This window comes from Ranitomeya variabilis, chromosome 1 (assembly GCF_051348905.1).
Source record: "Ranitomeya variabilis isolate aRanVar5 chromosome 1, aRanVar5.hap1, whole genome shotgun sequence".
NCBI lineage: Eukaryota > Metazoa > Chordata > Amphibia > Anura > Dendrobatidae > Ranitomeya > Ranitomeya variabilis.
In genome coordinates this window covers 641701353-641713704 of record NC_135232.1, presented here as the reverse complement: position 1 = coordinate 641713704, position 12352 = coordinate 641701353, and the positions used below count along the sequence as shown (strand labels likewise).

The 12352-nt window shown below is 43.4% G+C and overlaps 1 protein-coding gene across 1 annotated transcript in view; it reads right to left on the bottom strand.

Moving 5' to 3' along the window:
• Nucleotides 1-1526: 1526 nt before the first annotated feature.
• PLA2G4F (phospholipase A2 group IVF) overlaps nt 1527-12352 on the bottom strand; it is a 142459-nt gene continuing 131633 nt past the window's right edge. The window contains exon 20 of the mRNA XM_077261240.1: nt 1527-1895. Coding sequence (XP_077117355.1) covers nt 1654-1895 — 242 coding nt within the window. The 3' untranslated portion in view covers nt 1527-1653. The remainder of the gene's footprint in view (nt 1896-12352) is intronic.

Sequence of the window (12352 nt, the reverse complement as noted above, 5' to 3'; positions counted from 1 at the left end):
ATTGTTCCACTCCTGGTCTTGGCTTATAAGTACTGATGTAAAATACTGACCAAATACTGAACATGTGAACATGGCCAAAGGATAAGTGATAAGTTATTGATTGGTAGGGGTCCCGACTGCTGGGACCTGCACCGATCTGTAGAATGTGCAATTTTTATCCCCATTAGTATGGAGCAGCATGTACGACTCGACTACCGATCCATTCATTACCAAAGTGGCTGCACTTGCCTTTTTGTGGAAGCCCCCAAATAGGGTGAATGGAGCTGTGGTCAGACATCCCACATGCTGCTCCATTTTAAAATGGGGATAAAATGGGAACAAGAAGTGTCCTGTCAAGGATAATTTCCCATTCTTGTGATTGGTGTGGTTTCCAATAGTTGGATTCCACCGATCAATAAGTTATAACCTACCTAACCTGTGGATTGGTGATAATTTGTTTTCACCAAAGAACCCTTTAATGCAAACTGCTGCAATTGTACATTCCAGTTATGGGGGTGCACGGTAGATGTGCAGCAGCCGCCTGTGTTTTACAGTCGATGCTCCACTATAATAGGGATAACGGCCAAGTGTTTACATATAACTGTAGGGTGGGCCTCAAACACCCCTGTCCAACCCTGTATTGCAGTATGTGTTGTATGACATTGAGGCGTTTCAGATAAAACATACATACGGCGACTATCAAGAGTCCGGTCCCCTGGGGCTTCTCGCTGCTTTGCTCCCCTGGATAGGTGTCCACTGTATGTGTAATTCTGCAGGTGGACATTGATACCCGAGTCCTAAATTTGTGTAACATGCGCTGTTAGGATTTCACTCTACTTTCTGATTTAAACAGTCGCATGTGATCGCTCAAATGCAAAAATTAGAACAATGGGAGAAGCAGAACAAACGTCAGTCATTACATGATCACAAGTCTGCAAATCGCATGTGAGTGAATAAGTGACCATCTCATTACATTATATATTATTACACCCCATATTGTGTAAAGGAAGTAAATCATATATATAATACACATAGTTATGTGGATGTGGGGGTGTGTGTCCCCAATGGGGACAGTGATGATTTCTGTAAAGCCTTGCAGAATATGATGACGCTATATTAGCAAGGCATAATAAATAAAGCATACATTTTTTATGATGTACCGGTAATTAAAAACTTTGTAATATGTGATCATGGAAAAATGTACATATTCCTCACTTTGAAGCAGCCTGTAGCTCACATTTCCCTAACTGTGGCTGTTTTCTGTAAATGTTTAGAAATCTAAAATAAAACAGTAAGGACTGGTGGTAAAATAGTGAGTAAATTAAGTAACCATAGTAAGCTGCAGCATTTTCTCTCATTTGCTCTCTGGAAGTTAGTGCTCATGCTACAGTTGTTCGCAAACGCTTGGAGACTACCACAACTTTTGATTTTCAAAGTTTGCCCCTTCAGTGGTTTGCGATCTGTGTAGATGGGCTCCGGAGTGCTCCTTTTAAAGTTTTAAACATTCAAACATAATCAACTCTCTAAAAAATAAAAAAAAAATGCTGTAAAATGAACATTTTTATTTTTCAATTTTTCAGTGAATATTAATTAATCCAATTTACAAACAAAAATGGCATTCATGGCACATATTGTAGTTTCGGAATCCAGTTTGTTCTTTCAGCAAACAAATTTTCACTTTTTTCTTTTCTTGTTTAATCCACGATAGGTCCTTTTATTTTTCTTTCGTTCTAGTGCCGCCTTGAGGCCGCTTTTAATCATTTGCTCATTGTTCAACACATTGTAACGATTCAACTCTACTAGTCTATTAAAATCATTTGTCTCGTAGGTAAAATGTTGTGTTCTGTAAGGAGAATCATTTCTTTTAAGCACAAAATCCCCAAAAACCTTTTCTTCATCTGTCTCACGGAAAACTCCTGTAACATTTAAAAGAATAATTAAGAAAGTTTATCACATCCATTCAACAGGCAAAAAAAAACAACAAAAATATACAGGGTGGGCCATTTATATGGATACACCTGGGTGGAGCATGTATATGGATACACCTAAATAAAATGGGAATGGTTGGTGATATCAACTTCCTGTTTGTGGCACATTAGTATATGGGAGGGGGAAAACTTTTCAAGATGGGTGGTGACCATGGCGGCCATTTTGAAGTCAGCCATTTTTTAATGCAACTTTATAAATGGCCCACCCAGGTGTATCCATATAAATGGCCCACCCTGTACATTCCTACTTGTCCTCAAGGACTTAATTTTCCTCTGATTTTACTAAGGACACAGGGGTTTTTCCATTTTTAAAATTCAGAAGAAATTATGTTACAAACACTGAATTTTTCCATTTGTTCACTTCATACACTGATACACATTTGCATGATGGAAAAGTGTTCTTTACTGAGCCATGCCGTACATGTACTTTTCAGAGATGGAGCAGGCGGCAGCTGCACAACTCCCACTGTGACAGCCAGGAGCACAGATATGTGCAGTCACTGCTGTTTAACTTTTTACATGCCGTGATCGCACTGTCAGTGCATGAAAAAGTTATATAATGCACCATACAACATAAGTTGTATAGTGTATTATCAATGCAGTCAAAGGATTGTTTAAAATAAATCATTAATTAAACCTTCATTTTATCAACTATTTAGTAAGATCAACATAAATTTTCCTCAAGATGCTCATGTAGGGGGATGTATGTGACTACAAGAGGCATCCTCTGTTGTCCTCCTTTATTTCAGGACTATAAGATCATGGATTTCCTCTCATATACTTCCTCCAATCTAGTGTACATGATACAATGTACAAGGTGCCCTGGAGGAACCTACATTGGGGAAATAAAACAAAAACTACAAACGAGGATGAATCCACAGGCATACCATTAGTAAGGCCTGTCCCACATGTCCAGATAGTTCCGGTACTGGAAAAATCGGTACCGGAGTTATCCGTGTCCGTGAGCTCACGTGGCACATCAGTGTGGCACACGTGCGGCAGCCGTGTGCCGCCCGTGTGCCGACTGGGTACCACACGGACCGTGCAGGAGACAGCGCTACAGTAAGCGCTGTCCCCTGCTTTGGGTGCTGAAGCCGCCATTCATTTCTTCTCTCCAGCAGCGTTCGCTGGAGAGAAGAAATTAAAAATCATTGTTTTGTTTTTTTTGCGGTTGAAATAAAGATCTTTGTCACCACACCCCTCCCACCCCCTGTGCGCCCGCCCGCTGGAAATAAAATACTCACCCGGCTCCCTCGCTGCTTCCTCTCAGCGCCGCAGCTTCTTCCTGTATGAGCGGTCAAGTGGTACCACTCATTACAGTGATGAATATGCGGCTCCACCCCTATGGGAGGTGGAGCCGCATATTCATCACTGTAATGGGCGGCACCACGTGACCACTCATACAGGAGAAGCTGCGGCGCGGAGAGGACGCATCGAGAGAGCTGGGTGAGTATTTTATTTCCAGCGGGCAGGCGCACAGGGGGTGGTGACAAAGATCTTTATTTCAACCCCCCAAAAAACAAAAACAAACAATTTTTCATTTCTTCTCTCCAGCGAACGCTGCTGGAGAGAAGAAATTAATGGCGGCTTCAGCACCACAAGCTGGGGGGACACCGCTTACTGTAGCGCTGTCTCCTGCATGGCACATGGACGGCACACGGACAGCATCCGTGTGCGGTACGTGTTTTACATGGACCCATTGACTTTAATGGGTTCGTGTGATCCGTGCGCTCCCACAAACACTGACATGTCTCCGTGTTTTTCAACGGACAAACGGTCCGTGAAAACACGCTGACATGTGCAGAGACACATTGATTTTTAATGTGTCTACGTGTGTCAGTGTCTCCGGTACGTGAGAAAACTGACACCACACGTACCGGAGCCACTGACGTGTGAAACCGGCCTAAAGAGCTGAACACACCTGTGGGAAAACATTTCCTTGTACCTGGACACTGTATGACGGATACAAAAAGATCAACCTGGTAACTATGTTCAAGTCTTTGACAATAGGACTCAAACACCTGGATTTAAGACTTTCGTCATAAATCAAATTTTCATCTGAATCACATTTTTGGGGATTTACATGGGAACCCCGGTGAGAGCGCTCACTGGAGAACACAGGATAAATGTGAGCTGAGCTTTATTGCGATCTTTGGGAGGTAGAATGAACAAATCAACAGCAGGTGAAGAATTGGTTTTATTTATTTTTTACGCCGTTCCTCGTGTGGTATAAGGCTATGTGCACACGTTGCGGATTTTGCTGTGGATCCGCTGCGGATCTGCAGCTGCGGGTCCGCAACAACTTTCCATGCGTTTACAGTACAAAGTAAACCTATGGAAAACGCAATCCGCAGTGCCCATACTGTGGAAAAAAACGCGCGGAAACGCTGTGAGTTACATTCCGCAGCATGTCAATTCTTTGTGCGGATTCCGCAGCGGTTTACACCTGCTCCATAATAGGAATCCGCAGGCGTAAAACTGCAGGGGGAATCCGCACAAAATCCGCGGTAAATCCGCAGTAAATCCCCAGGTAAAACGCAGTGCCTTTGTTTTATGAAATCCGATGCGGAAAAATCTGCAGAGCTAAAAAATATGTGTGCACATACCCTAAGTGATTAGACGACTATTCTTCGGGTCGAAGTTTTGCTGCTGTCACACACTAAAATAAGCTTTATTTAAAAAAATAAAAAAAAATAGTTTTTCGGTGGCATATTCTGAGAGCTGTAATTTTTTTTTTTGGTGAACAGAGCTGTATGAAGGCTCATTTTTTTGCACGACGAGTAGGAGATTTTTTTTTTTTTTTAATCTATTTGCAATCAGATTTTTCAGATGAAGAGCAAACACAAACCAGCATTTCAGCTATTGTTTTTAACCCCTTCACGACCTTGCCCTTTTCCGTTTTGCGTTCTCGTTTTTAACTCCCCTCCTTCCCAGAGCCATAACTTTTTTATTTTTCCGCCAATATAGCCATGTGAGGGCTTGTTTTTTGCGGGACAAGTTGAACTTTTGAACGACATCATTGGTTTTAGCATGTCTTGTACTAGAAAACAGGAAAAAAATTCCAAGTGCGGTGAAATTGCAAAAAAAGTGCAATCCCACACTTGTTTTTTGTTTGGCTTTTTTTGCTAGGTTCACTAAATGCTAAAACGGACCTGCCATTTTGATTCTACAGGTCATTACGAGTTTATAGACATCAAACATGTCTAGGTTACTTTTACCTAAGTGGTAAAAAAAAATTCCAAACTTTGCTAAAAAACAAAAAAAAATTGTGCAAATTTTCCAATACCTGTATGTAGCGTCTCCATTTTTCGTGATCTGGGGTCAGGTGAGGGCTTATTTTTTGCGTGCTGAGCTGACGCTTTTAATGACACCATTTTGGTGCAGATAAGTTTTTTTAATTGCCCGTTATTGCATTTTAATGCAATGTCGCGGAGACCCCCAAAAAAGTAATTCTGGCGTTTCTAATTTTTTTCTCACTACGCCGTTTAGCGATCAGGTTAATGCTTTTTTTTATTGATAGATCGGGCGATTCTGAAAGCGGCGATACCAAATATGTGTAGGTTTGATTTTTTTTTATTGTTTTATTTTGAATGGGGCGAAAGGGGGGTGATTTAAACTTTTAAATTTTTTTCATATTTTTTTAAACTTTTATTTTTTAACTTTTGCTATGCTTGAGCATGGGAGGCTAGAAGATGGCACAACTCGGTCGGCTCAGCTACATGGGAGTGATCATCAGATCGCTCCTATGTAGCTGAATTCCTGCATTGCTATGAGTGCCGACCACAGGGTGGCGCTCATAGCAATCCGGTATCAGCAACCATAGAGGTCTCAAGGACCGCTATGGTTACTATGCAGACGCATCGCCAACACCCAATCATGTGACGAGGTTCGGCGATGCGCTTATTTCCGGCCAGATGGCCGGAAGCGCCGGTTAAATGCTGCTGTCAGCATTTGACAGTGGCATTTAACTAGTTAATAGCGGCGGGTGAATCACGATTTCACCTGCCGCTATTGCGGGCACGTCAGCTGTTCAAAACAGCGCCGGAGCCCACATCAAAGCAGGGGATCCGACCTCCGCCGTAATAGTACGGCGGAGGTCGTGAAGGGGTTAATTTTGCACGATTCACCGTATGGTAAAATAAAAGTGGTAACTGATTTGTTCGTCAAGTCAGTTACAGCGATACCAGATTTGTATTTTTTTTAATGCTTTTGCTATTTTTACAGACTAAAAACAATATTTTGCAAAAGTTAATATTTTTGAAGCGCCATATCCTGAGAGCTGTAACTATTTTTTTGCAGATTGAGCTTGTTTTTCGAAGGACAGTTTGGCATTATCATTTGTACCCTTTTTGTTTTCTTTTTTTAACATACGACTTTTTGATCGCTTTTTATTAAATTTTTGTGTGCCAGTATGATGAAAAAGCTAAATTTAAAGCGTTTCTTTTTTATGATGTTCAAATTTCAGTTTTATAGTGTTGTTTTATGCTCTGCTCACTGTGTGGCAGAGCAGCGTACTCCTGCGCAGTCCTGTGAGGCTACTGCGCAAGTGCGACATCTTGGTTCACAAAGTGGATGATGCAATTAGGAGCAGAGAGGAGGGACAGTGAGTACCGTATGTCCATCAGATAGGACCAAAGTCATTTACATACATCGTGGGAGCATATCAAATGGTATAGAGTGGGGAAAATAAGAATGGAGAGTTCTGTAATTTCTATCGTAGGTACACTTCAACTGTGAGAGACAGAATCTGATAAAAGAGAATAACAGAACTTAATATTTGGTACAGAAACCTTTGTTTGCAATTACAGAGATCAGAAGTTTCCTGTAGTTCTTGCCCAAGTTTGCGCACACTGCAGCAAGGATTTTGGCCCACTCCTCCATACAGATCTTCTCCAGATCTTTCAGGTTTCGGGGGACCTCGCTGGGCAACATTGAGTTTCATCTCCCTCCAAAGATTTTCTATTGGGTTCCGGTCCTGGAGACTGGCAGGGCCACTCCAGGGCCATGAAATATGCTTTTTATGGAGCCATTCCTTCAGGGCCGGCCCGAGAGATTACGGCGCCCTAGTTAAATTTTAGGCCATGCCTCTGACCACACCCATTCATAACTAGCCACACCCATATCCACATCCCAACCACACCCATTTAGCACTGCTGATCACACGGTTTCATAAAGAATAATTATAAACAAAAAAATATGGCCACACAGTGCTCCATACTGTATAATGGCCACACATGATGCTCCATACTGTATAATGGCCACACATGATGCTCCATACTGTATAATGGCCGCACATGATACTTCGTACCGTATAATGGCCAGACATAGCTACTCCTACACACGCGGCTGCGCTCCGTACACACGCGCTCCGCTCCATACACCTCGTACACACGCGGCTCCGCTCCGTACACCTCGTACACATTTAGCTCTGCTCCATACACCTCATACACACACGACTCCGCTCCGTACACCTCATACACACACGGCTCCGCTCCGTACACCTCATACACATTCAGCTCCGCTCCATATGTAGCGCCCCCACTGCCGCAGGGCCGAGGGGTACCCGGTACCGGGCCTCTGAGTCTCTGCTCTGGGGTTGTCACGGTGGCTAGACCCGGTCCGTGACCCTGCTGAGGGGCGTACAATGAAGGTGGAGGTATGGGATGACGTTATAGTGCGGTGAAGTGCCGGTCGCGGTCAATAACGAGGACACCAGGTTGCAGTCTCTTTACCTCTTTACTGAAGGCTTCAGGATCCTCAATCCGGAATACGGCTAACCGAGCTGCGCAAGCCTGGCCGGTCCGATGGCACATCCAGAGCTCCCTTTGCAGGTGGAAATCTGTGCCTACCTTCTAGCGCTTGTGTGTTGTGGTCCTCCCCTGCTGTGCTTACGGGATAGTCCCCACAACTGTTGTGTCTGTTTCTCGTGTTCCCTCACAACTCGATTCTGATGTTCTTCCACGTCCCCCAGATCTTATGGTTAGGACGCACCCGTATGACGGGGAGGCTCGGAGCTCTTCCGGGACTCTAGCGTCGCCCCACTCCTGTTGTTACCCCCCTGTGTCTTCCTAGGTCAATTGGGTGAGACAGCCCGCCTATAACTGACTGTCCTGCCGTAGGTTTGAAGTTTGGCTTGGAGCTCTATACTTCCTCGGCGTTCCGGCCACCGGTTACGCGCCTCAGTAGGATGTTGCCTCGTCTTACAGCACGACTCCTACTGGTATTCTCCTTGTTGCGTTGATCTCGTTTCTCACTCAGCACAATAAACCTCGCTTCTTGTCCTTTCTTGGGGTACCGCCGCTATATCGTGCAGGCGCGGTCCCGTAACGTTCTCTCTGGTTGCTAGGCCTCTGTCAGGATCCCACCCCTGACAGGGACCCCCCTGAGTCTCTCCCCGCAACACCCTCTGCCACAGGATGTTGCCTGTTCAATCCCCAGTCAGCTTCTGTCTAACTTCCTGCCTAACCCCCAGTTTTACCAGATTGTGAGGAGTGGCCTAATACATAGCACCCTTAGCTCCCCCTGGAGGCCAGACTGTGAAATGTATTGGTGTCTGTGATACCTGGTCAGATGAACTCCTTCAGTGCCATCAGACGTACCATAGCCCCCCTTAGCGGCGGAGCATCAGTACTGCAACGACCAGGACTCTGGGGCGCTGCACATACACCTTTTGCCTTTTGAAAAGATTTTTTATAATTTTTTCTATTTTTTCTCTGGCGCCCCCTTAGGGTCGGCGCCCTAGGTGGCCGCCTAGTTCGCCTATACGTTCAGGCCGGCCCTGCATTCCTTAGTTGCCCTGGCTGTGTGTTTCAGGTCATTGTCATTCTGGAAGAGTCAGCCACGACTAGAGATGAGCAAATTTGATTCGTCCCTGCTTATTCGGCAAGTTATAGCGCTTACCGAATAAACTACAGAGGGAACCGGGCTTCCTGGAACGCTCCAGTTGATCAGCTGTTTGGCTCCGCAGCTGCATGTGTCGTGGATTTTTGACAGTCACAACATATGCATGGAGAGCCCAACAAACAAACTCGCCATGCATGTGTTGTGACTGTGACACAGCACCGACACATGCAGCTGCAGAGGCTAACAGCTGATCAGCCGACACGCTCCATGTATCCGGGTTCCCTCTGCGGGTTGTTCGGTAAGCGCTATAGCTTGTCAAATAAGCAGAGACACGATCAAATTTGCTCATCCTAGCCACGACCCATCTTCAAAGATCTTACTGAGGGAAAGAGGTTGTTGGACAAAATCTTTTGATACATGACCCGGAACAGTCGTCCTGTCCCCTTTGCAGAAAAGCACCCCCAAAGTATGATGTTTCCTGCACCATGCATCATGGTTGGCACGGTGTTCTTGGTGGTTGTACAGATACTTCTTAATCCAAACACGGCGAGTACAGTTGATACCAAATAGTTATATTTTGGCATCATTTGACCATATGACCTTCTCCCATACCTCCTCCGGATTATCCAGACGGTCATGGGCAAACTTCAAACGGGCCTGGACATGTGCTGGCGTGAGCAGAGGGACCATGCGTGCCCTGCAGGATTTTAATCCATGACAGAGGGGTGTGTTATTAATGGTAATGTTTGAGACTGTGATCTCAGCTCTTTTCAGATCATTGACCAGATCCTCCTGTGTAGTTCTGGGCTGATTCCTGACCTTTCTTAGAATCATCCTTATGAAGAGGCAAAAGCTTGCATGGAGCATCAGGCCAAGGAAGATTAATAGTCATCTTGTGTTTCTTCCATTTTTTAATAATTGATCCAACAGTTGTTGGCTTCTCACCACCAAGCCGCTTGCCTAGTGTCCTGTAGCCCGTCCCAGCCATGTGCAGGTCTACAATTTTGTCCCTGGTGTCCTTAGACAGCTTTTTGGCCTTAGCCATGGTGGAGAGTTTGGATTATGATTGAGTGTGGCCAGGTGTCTTTTATACAGGTAACAAATTCAAAAAGGTGCAGTTACTACAGGTAATGAATGCAGAGTAGGAAGGCTTCTTACAGAAAAACTAACAAGTCTGTAAGAGGCAAAATTCTTGCTGGTTGATAGGTGATCAAATACTTATTTCACGCAATAAAATTCAATTTAATTACATAAAAATCATACAATGTGATTTGTGGTTTTAATTTTTAGTTTCATTCTCTCACAGTTGAAGAGTAACTACAATAAAAATTACAGACCTCTCCATTCTTTGTAGGTGAGAAAACTTGCAAAATCGACAACATATCAAAAACTTATTTTCCCCACTGTATATGGTTCGAAAAAAAAGTGTCCATTTTAGTTAGTGTTAATTTTTATGGTCTTTACAATGGGGGATTCTCTTGGGTCGAAATTCTCTGAGGTATGTTTTTAGGCATTATTAACCCCTTAGTGACAGAGCCAATTTGGTACTTAATGACCGAGCCAATTTTTACAATTCTGACCAGTGTCACTTTATGAGGTTATAACTCTGGAACGCTTTATCGGATCCCGCTGATTCTGAGATTGTTTTTTCGTGACATGTTGTACTTCAAGTTAGTGGTAACATTTCTTCGATATTACTTGCGATTATTTATGAAAAAAATGGAAATATGGCGAAAATTTTTAAAATTTTGCAATTTTCAAACTTTGTATTTTTATGCCCTTAAATCAGAGAGATATGTCACAAAAAATAGTTAATAAATAACATTTCTCACATGTCTACTTTACATCAGCACAATTTTGGAAACAATTTTTTTTTTTGTTAGGGAGTTATAAGGGTTAAAAGTTGACCAGCAATTTCTCATTTTTACAACACCATGTTTTTTTTAGGGACCACATCACCTTTGAAGTGATTTTGAGGGGTCTATATGATAGAAAATAACCAAGTGTGACACCATTCTAAAAACTGCACCCCTCAAGCTGCTCAAAACCACATTCAAGAAGTTTATTAACCCTTTACGTACTTCACAGGAACTAAAACAATGTGGAAGAAAAAAATTAACATTTTACTTTTTTTTGCAAACATTTTACTTCAGAACCATTTTTTTTTATTTTCACAAGTGTAAAAACAGAAATTTAACCACAAATTTTGTTGTGCAATTTTTCCTGAGTACGCCGATACCCCATATGTGGAGGTAAACCACTGTTTGGGCGCACCGCAGAGCTTGGAAGTGAAGGAGCACCGTTTGACTGTTTCAATGCAGAATTGGCTGGAATTGAGATCGGACGCCATGTCGCGTTTGGAGAGCCCCTAATGTGCCTAAACAGTGGAAACCCCCCACAAGTGACACCATTTTGGAAACTAGACCCCCCAAGGAACTTATCTAGATGTGTGGTGAGCACTTTGAACCCCCAAGTGCTTCACAGAAGTTTATAACGTAGAGCCGTGAAAATAAAAAATCGCATTTGTTTTCACAAAAATGATTTTTTCGCCCACAAATTCTTATTTTCACAAGGGTAACAGGAGAAATTAGACCACAAAAGTTGTTGTGCAATTTCTCCTGAGTACGTCGATACCCCATATGTGGAGGTAAACCACTGTTTGGGCGCACCGCAGAGCTTGGAAGTGAAGGAGCACCGTTTGACTTTTTCAATGCAGAATTGGCTGGAATTGAGATCGGATGCCATGTCGCGTTTGGAGAGTCCCTGATGTGCCTAAACAGTGGAAACCCCCCACAAGTGATACCATTTTGGAAACTAGACCCCCCAAGGAACTTATCTAGATGTGTGGTGAGCACTTTGAACCCCCAAGTGCTTCACAGAAGTTTATAACGTAGAGCCGTGAAAATAAAAAATCTCATTTTTTCTACAAAAATGATCTTTTTGCCCCAAAATTTTTATTTTCACAAGGGTAACAGGAGAAATTAGACCACAAAAGTTGTTGTGCAATTTCTCCTGAGTACGTCGATACCCCATATATGGAGGTAAACCACTGTTTGGGCGCACCGCAGAGCTTGGAAGTGAAGGAGCACCGTTTGACTTTTTCAATGCAGAATTGGCTGGAATTGAGATCGGATGCCATGTCGCGTTTGGAGAGTCCCTGATGTGCCTAAACAGTGGAAACCCCCCACAAGTGATACCATTTTGGAAACTAGACCCCCCAAGGAACTTATCTAGATGTGTGGTGAGCACTTTGAACCCCCAAGTGCTTCACAGAAGTTTATAACGTAGAGCCGTGAAAATAAAAAATCTCATTTTTTCTACAAAAATGATCTTTTTGCCCCAAAATTTTTATTTTCACAAGGGTAACAGGAGAAATTAGACCACAAAAGTTGTTGTGCAATTTCTCCTGAGTACGTCGATACCCCATATGTGGAGGTAAACCACTGTTTGGGCGCACCGCAGAGCTTGGAAGTGAAGGAGCACCGTTTGACTTTTTCAATGCAGAATTGGCTGGAATTGAGATCGGATGCCATGTCGCGTTT